The sequence below is a fragment of the Pogona vitticeps genome, chromosome 4 (genome assembly GCF_051106095.1).
Source record: "Pogona vitticeps strain Pit_001003342236 chromosome 4, PviZW2.1, whole genome shotgun sequence".
Lineage (NCBI taxonomy): Eukaryota > Metazoa > Chordata > Lepidosauria > Squamata > Agamidae > Pogona > Pogona vitticeps.
Genome location: NC_135786.1, coordinates 158,390,283 through 158,401,339, shown reverse-complemented (window position 1 = coordinate 158,401,339; position 11,057 = coordinate 158,390,283). Strand labels below are relative to the sequence as shown.

General features: G+C 42.5%; 1 protein-coding gene and 1 long non-coding RNA gene across 2 annotated transcripts; both read left to right on the top strand.

Moving 5' to 3' along the window:
• The first annotated feature begins 1,993 nt into the window (after positions 1-1,993).
• On the top strand, positions 1,994-6,125 carry LOC144589207 (uncharacterized). The gene is made up of 2 exons (XR_013545173.1): positions 1,994-2,045; positions 3,685-6,125. It is a non-coding gene; the product is annotated as an uncharacterized LOC144589207 (long non-coding RNA).
• A 1,601-nt stretch (positions 6,126-7,726) lies between these two features.
• On the top strand, positions 7,727-11,028 carry LOC144589206 (uncharacterized). The gene is made up of 2 exons (XM_078393421.1): positions 7,727-8,173; positions 8,331-11,028. Exons 1-2 carry the CDS (start codon positions 7,727-7,729, stop codon positions 8,478-8,480), a joined length of 597 nt encoding a protein of 198 aa, XP_078249547.1. The 3' UTR covers positions 8,481-11,028.
• Positions 11,029-11,057: the final 29 nt, after the last annotated feature.

Here is an 11,057-nt window from a genome sequence, read left to right as displayed (position 1 = left end):
GCAAGATTTATTTATTTTTAAATCTGTTCATGATCCCAATTATGTTTGGGCAATAAACGTATTCTTTCAGTGGTTAGAGAACAAACAAAAACCTATACATTAAAATCAAATTAATCCAGAATACTCCCTTTGTTCTATGAATCTTTGGCATCTCTTTCAGAATCCTGGAAAACCTTTTTGCAGGGTAGGCTTCTACCCACAGAGGGAACCTGTCACCATTTCACTTCCATAATAAACCTTTCCATAGGCCAGAGGAGAGGAAAGGAAAGGAGAGGCAAAGAGTCACATTTTAGGTAGGCAGACATAATTACCAAGTTTAATTTATACTATCTCTTTGGCAGCTGTGAATGATGATGGCGAGCGGGGTGGAATAGGAATTGGATTTTTCTTAGCAAGGATTAGATGTTGAAAAAAATGGATGCTATTTCCAAGAGAGGCCTGGATCAAATGGATGGAGGCTGGCTCTGAGCTAGATCTTGCCTTCTTTACTATTTGTGCAGTAAATCCACTTCCCATGTAACATGCACATGTATACATTTCAGAGTGTGTGAAGCCATCTATTTTTCTCCTTTGGATACTGTGTACATCATCATGGTCCAACTATCACAGTACATAATCAATTTTACATTTTAAATAAAGCTTGAACCTCACCTTTCAAATGTTTGGCAGAGGCAGGCAAGGACAGATACTCTTTTTCCCACTCAAAGTTTGCAGGTAACTAGTTGGTCAACATGAATATAGTTACCATTAAAGGGTTAGATGCCCCAACTTTGGCTGTGGCATTTCAGCACTGTCAGGCTGGGGCCAACCACAGAATGTTCTTTTCAAAGGGATTTGCCTGGTGTCAGCTTTAATAAAATTTAAACATTTTAAATAAAATCTTCCCAGGTTTTTAAAGCCTCCATAAATTATTCCTATGCTGCTTAGTGTCTGTTTAAATTCCTCCAGCTGCTTTTAATATTACGATATTTTAATATCTTCATTTAATTTATTGTGATTTTAATTTATTTTAACCACCATAGGGATCGCTGGAGGGCAAGATCTACATTCCTTTAATTAATTAATGTCACCAGCACACTAGGAAAATAAACCATCTCTTGTAGAAACATCTTAATTTTTTAGCTCAACTGTGAGACAGTGGTATTTTCTCTGTCATTTTCTGTGAGAGATTTTACATTTGTGAGGACATTTTTTGCGCAAAATATGATATCATTTTTCTTGCAAAACACAGTAACTAATGCCTTGTTACATAGATGCCGTGTTGCTTGACCTAAAATGCAGATGCACTGGTTGGATTGTGTCTTTTTGATCAATCTGCTAATCTTTCTGCACTTCTACATGTTTAACTTTACAAAAAGAAAATGCATTAGTTTTATGCACAAGCATTTTTTGCAAAACGCAGAAAATAGATTTTAAAAAATGGTTTTCTTCTTACAATATAGCCTGTCTAAGAATGGAAAGTTCTGTGAGAATGTCACATTGCTAAGGTACACTGACATGGATTAGAAAATGAATTGATAGCCAGCATAGTTTTCAAAATACAGCTGTTTTATGGAGGATAGTTTATTAATGGTTACATGTAAGATGTTTTGAGGATATGCAATAAAAAGCAGGACATAAATCCGCCCCATCCCTTCTTTTACTTGTGGTGTGTATGAAAGTTCTGAAGCCAGTACTGCAGCCAAGGTTCTGGTGAAAGACAGTGGATTTATTCTAGCCTTACCTGGATTCTGAAGTTCATGTTCTGAGCTTTTCAGGTAACAATGAGTTGGATTTAATCCTCACAGTTAGGTCTCCTTCCTCTGTAATAATAACAATACAAACATCCCGACATACGACCATTTCAAGTTACGACCAGCTCCGGCACACAATTTTGCTTCTACTTGTGACTGGAGCTTCGAGTTACAACCAAAAAAAGGCAGGGAAAAAAGGCGGGGAATTCAAATTGCTGATCGTTGGTGGTGAAGAAGCTGCTTCTTTGTAGGTCTTTCACTCCGGCAGTTAGAGAGTGTGCGGTTGGAGGAGGCGTCGGACTACCTGGTAAGGTAAGGTGCTGCTTTCTACTTTTTAAAAACTGTTCTGGGTGGGTTTTGCAGTGTGATTTTGGGCTGGGTGTTTGGATTATGTTTCTATGCTCTAATGAGTCTTGCAGGGTTGGCTTCTTTTTTCCCCCCGTTTCTGATGGGTCTTGCAGGGTTTGTTTGCTTTTTGCTTTTTTTGCATTTCTGAAGGGTCTTGCAGGGTTTGTTTGCTTTCTGCTTTGCTTTTTTCCCATTTCCGAAGGGTCTTGAACAGTTTGTTTGCCTTTCCTTCCCCCCCCCCCTTCAGCCAGAATGGATTAATCATGTTTCCAATCGGTCTTGCAGTTTTGTTTTTTTTGTGGGGTTGTTAGTGATTTTTTTTCTTCGGCCGGAATGGATTAATTGCATTTCAATGCATTCTTATGGGAAATGGTGCTTTGACTTACGACCATTTCGAGTTATGATTGGAGTTCTGGAACCAATTAAGTTTGTAAGTCGAGGCACCACTGTACTGCCCCTTTTCAGGGCTTTCTAGGTAACAAATACTCAGAAGTGGTTTACCATTCTCCTGCTCTGGGGGTGCCCAAGGCCATTCTGCCAGGAGGCACAGTGGGGAATCAAACAACCAAACTCTGACTGACCATCCAGATACAGTACCTAAATCACCAAAGTAGCCAATTAACAGTAGCATTTACATTTTAACATATTTGTCTATAATCTATCTATAATCATGAAGCTAATTGCACAGTAACATTTGTATTTTAACATACAGGGTTTCCAGCATTTTTAGCATTTGTTGCCCTACACGTGATGACATCTTTATAATAGGTAGAGCATTCTGGAATCGGCATTTAGCAAAAATTGCCTCTCCATGAATCATGATAATGTACATTACTGTATACATAACAATGAAGATTACCAAGATGAATGGATGGTAAAGAATGCCCTCTTTATATTCATCAGAAGATCCGTTGCCTCATTGTTTGAGATCTATTGATTATTAATTATGCCAATAAACTTTATTCAGAGACTAGCAAAGCTTTTCTGAATAAGCAGAACAATCCTGTACTCAAATTTGGTAGTAGTGGTGCTGCACATAGTGTTAACACATACTTTGCAGTGGAGGGGAGAGGAAGGCATAAAATTGTACCCCCACTGTGCAGCAGGTATCAAATGCAGAATTATGCCACTACAGATTTTTAAAAAAAATTGTGACAGGTTAGATAGAAGAGTGATTTAAACTACACATAAAAAAGCTAGTAAAGGCAGCAGATATATTAAACTTAATTGGCCAAAACAAGAAACAGCTTATTCTAATTATTCTAAAGTAGCATTAACAGTTTAATGAACAATTTAATAATGTGCTGGTGGGGATCAAGTCATTGTCTCCATCTTGCCCAATGTTCTAAGCCAACTGATTCAATTTTTTTTTCATTTTAGTTTTTTAAAAATTAAATCAATAATTAAATGAAGATATATCAATTAAGAAGCCACAGACAAAACTGAATTTTTAATAGACTGAGAAAAAGATATACAGCATCTTCAAATCAATCACTTAGTGGACAAAATTTGTTGGTGTAACTTTATGCCACAACCCTGATCAGATGCTGGGAACATTTAATTAAAGACGAAGTAAACACTACCTATTCCTTCTGTCTGTCAGGTGCCAGGGCTCAACAACAACAACCATCATCATCATCACTGATGGATCACCACCATGTGTCAATCCAGCGATTAATTTTTATTATTAACGACCCCTCCCTCTGTGTATCCCAAAGGCCCCCCAAGGCTTCCCTGCAGAAAAGCCCTATGGAGCTTTGGAACCTGAAAGAAGGAAATAGGAAGCTTTTAATTAGTTTTAATTAAATATCCCTGGCACCTGATCCACTTTCAGGTTACGCCAGCACAAAGTTATGAAACAGCATTTTGCCAGCTGCTGGATAGTTCTGTGGTGTAGGCATCTGGTTGTGGAGCGAGAGGCTGGGAGTTCAGTTCTCCGCTGTGTCTCCTTCACAGAAGCTGGACTCAGTGATCCATAGGGTCCCCTTCTAGCTTTGCACTTCTAAGGTGATGATTATGATTATTATTGTTGTTCCAATTATTAAGAAGAAAACAGGCTTCCCTCATTAAAGTTATGTATTTGAGATATCATGTGAAGACTCACTTGCCTATCACATCAGTAGCAAGAGGCTGCTTCAAACATTAATTTATTCCCTTTGGAGTCTGAATATACAACCATAATTATCCTTCCAATGGGATTTTGCAGGTTCGTTTATACAACTGATTCTAGGAGCTCTGCATAATTTTGGCCAATATGGTCTTTAGATCTTAACTCATCTGTATCCAATATGCTCCTCCACAGCAACCGATTTGTATGTTTTTGTTTTTTAGGTGAGGCTGAGTCAGATTACCAGGATACAGTGTTATGGTTATGTATTGCTCATATAATTATTTCCTTGAAATAACAGTTTGTTTAGGGAGCATAGCATAAAGAACATAGTGTAAGGAATCCACTATTAAAATAGAGTAAACAGAGATGTTGTCAGTCAGTGTGTTTCTGTTGGAAAGATCTACAAAAACATTCAGCTTGTATCAGTAAACCAATTAATGATAATCCAATAGAATCAAAATACTAGAAAGAGTAAACTAGACATAGGCATTTTAATTTAGCAGGAGTTGCTAAGGTTGCTTAGCATTTAGTTCTTGTGATGCTACTGGACAATCTGTGATACCATGGAGGCCTCTAACATTACAGTCCTTCACAGTCAGACGTCAAGCAAATCTGTTCACACTCTTTCAGACACTTGTTGACAGAGAGGCTGTGGCTGCAAAATCTTTCTGTGGCATCCCGGGAGATCAGCCAATAGGACCAAGAGAAGCAGGATAGGCAGAGAAGTCGTAGAGAAGATTGACAAAATAAAGAGATCAGAGAAGTTGCAACAAAATGAGAGTAATTGCTAATTAAAATGGAAACCATTTAAGGAATACTGGGGAGGTAAATACAAACTAAAAGCAAAGTGACAGAACTATTTTGATAAGATGCAAGATAGATTTAGAAGGTAGGATTGTACTGTGGGATATAGTGGATACATCTGGAGAGAGAACAAAGTACATTGCAGTGTATAAAAGGCAGGAGAAATACTTGGTGATTTCGCTCAGTGCTTTCCCACAAGGGGCTTGTTCAGTTTTGTTTGACTTCTGATTATTTGCTTTTGTAATTGGATGCCTATTTGCAAAGATCAGTTCATGTGCAAGCCTCATTTAATATCTGTTTGTTACTGCCTTGTGCTACTCTGCAAGCTAATGCACCGGATGAATGTGAGAAAGGATCCATGTCCTCCGAAAAAGCCACATGGAGCCTGGGTGCAATTAAGGCAGTACATAACAGCTTGTAAATGATGTTGGCAAGAGACAATTGCCAGTGAAAGTGCTGCGCCCAGCAAAAACATGCCGTGTCCTCAGCCCTGGCTACAATGAATCTGATGCTGAACTGGAGAATGCTTCCAGCCATGGCCATTTCAAAAGCTAGATGGCCCTTTGCAACAGTTTGCAAATGCTGTCATCATGGAAAAACACCATTGTGATACATTATGTTTTGCATGTGTGCGTTTGTGTCTGTGTGTACTTTGAAGCAATAAACAAACTAGTAGTGCACAATGGCTAAAAGAGAATGCCAAATTGAAAACAGAAATTTCAAAACAGCCATTCTGGGAGACGGGTCGGAAGGAGCAGCTTGAACCAGCAAGTCTAATAGACTGTTCTAATGCTCCCAACCGGACAAACAGGCCACATTCCAGTCTGTCTCCATTTCTAGAGCCATCTGTTATCAGTGTCAGCTATAAAACCTCACTTCATTTCAGTCAGGTACATACTTCTCTTTCGAAACAGACTTGTCAACTGCATGCTGGTGAATGTCAGCAGGGAATTGCAAAGCTTGAGTTAGATGAGTGGTGAAAACAATGCTTTAAGTTCTTTTTTTCTTTTTTTTTGGCACCAGAACTCTACACTGAGGCTGTTCTGTTCTGTAGGTAATGTAGTTACTTTCCCACTCTCAGAAAGAAGTTGTACAAAATCCAGGGACCAACACAGGGGCCACAAGACAAACCCAATTATTTGTATTGTAATAATATCTTTTTAGAGCCAAGTGAAAAGGTAGAAAAATCCCTGTGCAGGGTCTCAAGATCTTCACCATACATCAATGTTACAAACAGCACAGTGAGGAAAATCATGGTAGGGAGAGTGACTTGATGTTAAGGTCAGTACAGCCATGTTATCTCCATGTATAATGAGCTGTTATGAGAGAAAGAAGCTGTAGAGTCTTAAACAGGGCTTGTCAGGTACTGGGTTTTACCTTGAATAGGCCTTAGGCTTGCTGGTGTGGGCCAGGCCCTAATCTTCATAGATAGAAAGCCGGAATGAAAGTATGTCCTCTCCAGAGGTGATTAAAATCTAGGTAAAGGTAATGGTTCCCCTTGACATTTTTAGTCCAGTTGTGTCCAACTCTAGGGCACGGTGCTCATCCCCGTTTCCAAGCCAATAGAGCCAGCATTTGTCCAAAGACAGTTTCCATGGTCACATGGCCAGCACAACTAGACATGGAACGCGTTGCCTTCCCGCCATGGTGGTATCTATTTATCTCCTTGCATTTTTACATGCTTTCGAACTGCTAGGTTGGCAGGAGCTGGGACAAGTGATGGGAGCTCACTCCGTCGCGTGGATTCGATCTTACGACGGCTGGTCTTCTGACCTTGCAGCAGAGAGGCTTCTGCAGTTTAACTCACAGCGCCACCACGTCCCAATCCATTAAAATCTAGGGACCTCCTTTTCAAGTCCCAATTTGGGATATGGAATGATTAGTAAGGCTGGCAGTTTGGGCAGAGTTCTTAGCAGAGGCCAAGGCATTTTGGCTTCTCAAGATTAAGATAAAAATGGAGTCCCCCTCCTGTTCTACATGCAAAAGCCAGCTGCAATGGAAGCTGAGTCTTTCTTCAGTAGTAATGGTGGACAGCACCTGACACCACTCATGAAGGCAACAGCAGTAGTAGGGTAATGGTAGCTTTATTCAAACTCAAATTTGACAGGTGCCACGCCCCCTTTTGGACCCCCAGCAGCGGAAGGGGAGGGACTTCCGGCGTCTAGGCTCGACCCAGGCCCCTTCCGGCGGAAGGGGCTGGTCGAGCGGTGACGTCGGGGGTTGTGGGGGTCACCGTGGGCCTATAGGGGTGTATTCCTAGAGTCTGGGGTCCCCCGTGACCCTAGGGTGGCCTGAGGATTGGTCCCCGAGGGGTTGTGCCACCCCCACGGCCCTGTGGACCAATGGGGAGCGGTTGGAGGGGCTTGGCTAGAAAGGGTGGCCCTAGGGCATGCCCCAGCATGCCTTTAGGCCCTGCATGACGTCAGGGGTTGTGGGGGTCACCGTGGGCCTATAGGTGTCTTTTCCTAGAGTCTGGGGTCCCCCGTGACCCTAGGGTAGCCTGAGGATTGGTCCCCGAGGGGTTGTGCCCCCCCCACGGCCCCTGTGGACCAATGGGGAGCGGGTGGAGGGGGTTTGGCTAGAAAGGTTGGCCCTAGGGCATGCCTCAGCATGCCCTAGGCCCTGCAAGGGTGGGAAAGTCCCAGGGATTTGCAGAGAAGCTATAAACGTGGTTCGGGACCCTTCTGCGCGCTCTTGCGGCTCTTTGCAAAGGTCTTGTGGCTTTAAAGACATGGCTGACAAGGAGAACAAAGCTCCCGAGGCAGGCCAAAAGCTTGCGGGAAAGCCCGGGAGGCGTTTGCGTCCCAAAGGCTACTATTATGGGCCGGTGGGATTTTCCATGCCGTTGTGTCCATTAGGAACTCCTACAAGACTAAAGGCTAGCCTTCCCGAAGACCCAGAAAAGTTAAGAAAAAAATGCAAGTCTGCAGAAGACGTATTTGTATTTACCGCAAAGCCTAAGCAGAAGCCGAAAAACACAAGAAAACCGGACTGCACACTGATGTGGGGTGATGATGAAGATGCTGAGCCTCAGTGCGTTGATGGCGAACAAGGGATAAAAAGAGATTTACAGAAGCCGCCGGGTTTTGCGGAGATTGACGATGGTGCTGAGCAGCAAATGTTGGCAGAGGCTCCAGACGAAGGCTTTGAGAGTGATAAAGAGAACCAAGTCAACCTGGTAAGACCAATTTTCTTTTTAAAAAGTCTTATTAAGGGTTCCGTTATAAGGGCTTTAAATGCCATAGTTAAGGATTTATGCTAGGGTTGGGGGGGGAGGGGGGGCGGTAAAGGGCCTTTTAAAAATGACTAAAACCTTGTTTCATTTTCAATCACAGGAGAGCTTGTTTCAAGCTCAAACACAGGAGGGCCCTGAACATGATGGTGATGATGATGATGAGGGGCTTGAATGTGACTGTGGATATTGGGCGCACAGAAAGGCCCTGAAAGCGGCAGGTTGCATCCCTTCAAGAGAGAATACTTCCTGAATGACTATATAACCTGCAAATATATCCTGTATTGTGTGTGTGTGTGTGTGTGCTTCTACCTGTACCTTCTGCTGTATTGCGTGTGTTTCTACCTATGTCTTCTGTAAAAGCTAAAATGTCTGCCCTGTATTTCTACTAGCACTGAGATTTAGATGCATGCTTTACAATATTCTTGTAATATACTGTCTTTTAATAAAGAGTCTTTATTGTACCATACATTGCTCATATATGTGCTAATGGCTGAGCTGGATGCACGGGGGAAATTATTGCACAATATCTATTATACACCCTCATCAGCGGGGAGTTTTGGAGGTCTGAAGCCTCTCTTTAGGGAGGCCAAAAAACAGGTGAAAACCTTGAAACTCGGAGATGTTTCTCGATGGCTGTCCGACCAGGATGCCTATACGTTGCATAGGCCTGCTAGAATTCATTTTAAAAGAAATAAGACCGTGGTTTCCAAAATAGATGATCAATGGCAGGCAGATTTGGTTGATATGCAACAATATGCTTGGCACAACAAGGGTTGCAAGTATATTCTGGTCTGTATAGACATTCTTTCTAAGTACGGCTGGGTAAAAGCGCTCAAAGGCAAAACAGGCAAAGAAGTGGCCAGAGCCTTTGAAGCCATTTTCAAACAAGATGGAAGAAAACCTGACAAAATACAGACGGATCGTGGCGGTGAATTTCTAAACAGACCTGTAAGCAGTTTATTCAAGAAATGTGGAATACAGCATTTTGTCACCAATAATGAGGTCAAAGCAGGGGTTGTTGAGAGGTTTAACAGAACATTAAAAACAAAAATGTGGAGGTATTTCACGGCTAATAACACCTACAGGTATGTGGATGTATTACCGCAGTTCCTTAAAAGTTATAACCATAGCCTTCATAGAACTATTAAATGTAGGCCTGTAGATGTGAATCATCACAATGACATGGTCGTCTGGAAAAGAGTCTATGAGCCCTCTGTTGGAACCAAAAAAGAAGTTCCAAAACTCAGAAAAGGGGACCGTGTGAGGGTTTCTAAAAGGAAGGGTGTATTTGATAAGGGCTATGAACAGAATTTCACCACCGAGATATTTATTGTGGACCGTGTTGTAAAAGGTACAGAGAGACCTGTATATCAGCTAACGGATTATGATGGGGATGCCATAATCGGGACTTTCTATCCTGAAGAACTGCTGAAGATCAATGACAGGGAAGACCGGTTGTACAGAATTGAAAAGATTTTGGGCACAAAAGGCCGAGGTCGAAGAAAGCTCCACCTAGTCAAGTGGTTAGGTTGGCCTAGTAAGTTTAACAGCTGGGTGTCAGCCTCAGAGGTTTCTGAGGTCGTATAGGGACAGAGAAGCAAAATGGGAGATTATGGTTTTTACATCACACTACCCAGCAACGCCTGTAAGAAGGTTTTTCCTCAAAATACAAATGCCAGCTTTACGACAATGTTGCCCAAGCCCTTAGATTTGATTGGTGTTTGGGAAGTTGGTCTAGCAGAGATACAGTATCCTCGGAGCTGGTACACACTCCTGAAAAATACCCCGTTTTCAATTTCTGAGGGTACAAATAAATGGATCTTTCAGTTACACAGGGGCTATTACAAGGACATTCCTGATCTTCTGAACAACATGAATGACACTATAACAAGCTATAGATCTACAAGAAACATGGTTGGCCTACGACCCCGTCATGGGAAAAGTGAGATTCACAGGCCCTGAAAATTACTTATTTTCAGCGGGTGCTGAGTTAGCCCACATTTTGGGGGCCCCCCCGGATGTGCCCGTCAGAAAAATACCGCATGCTGCAGACCTTACTGGGGGATTCAGTTCCTTGTACGTCTATACAGATATCATCGAGCACCAAATCGTGGGAGACCATGCTGTGCCTCTGTTACGCTGCATCCCCGTCAAGGGAGAAACCTACGAATGTGTTACAATTACCTACGACAAACCGCATTACGTGTTGATGAGCAAGAACCACATCAACACTATAACCATTGAAATAAAGACGGATCAGAACCAACCCGTGCCATTCACTCTGGGGAAAGTTGTTGTGCGGTTGCATATACGTCCCAGAAAAGGCTGTGTTTAGGAAGAGATCAGAAGGACGCTAAAATGGTGGTGTTGAAAGACTACGGGGATGTTAATGTTTATAGAGCGTACTATAAGGCCCAGGCAGGGCGTGGCCTCCCCGGTTTTCACGGATCTGTAAACATGTACGGAGCAGGACTGGGGGGCATTTTTCGTGGATTGTTCCGAAAGGCCGTCCCCCTCTTGAGGAGAGGCTTTGAGTTTATTAAGCCCCACATTAAGACGGCCGTACATAATATCGCCGGAGACGTCGCGAGTCATGTTATGAAAAAAGTGAGACCCCAAGAAGGCTCAGGACTCACGTACATGAAAAGAAGGGGTGGAGTTAAACGAAAAGCGGGTCATCTACGCCTAGGTCCACCTAAACGGTTAAACAGCGGATTGCCTCCCAAAAAACGTCAGAAGCTTGAGAACAGGAAGAAGAAAGCAAGCCGTAAGATAAAGGGTCTGAAGCGGTGCAGGGGAGACATATTTTAAAATGGCGTTCATTCAC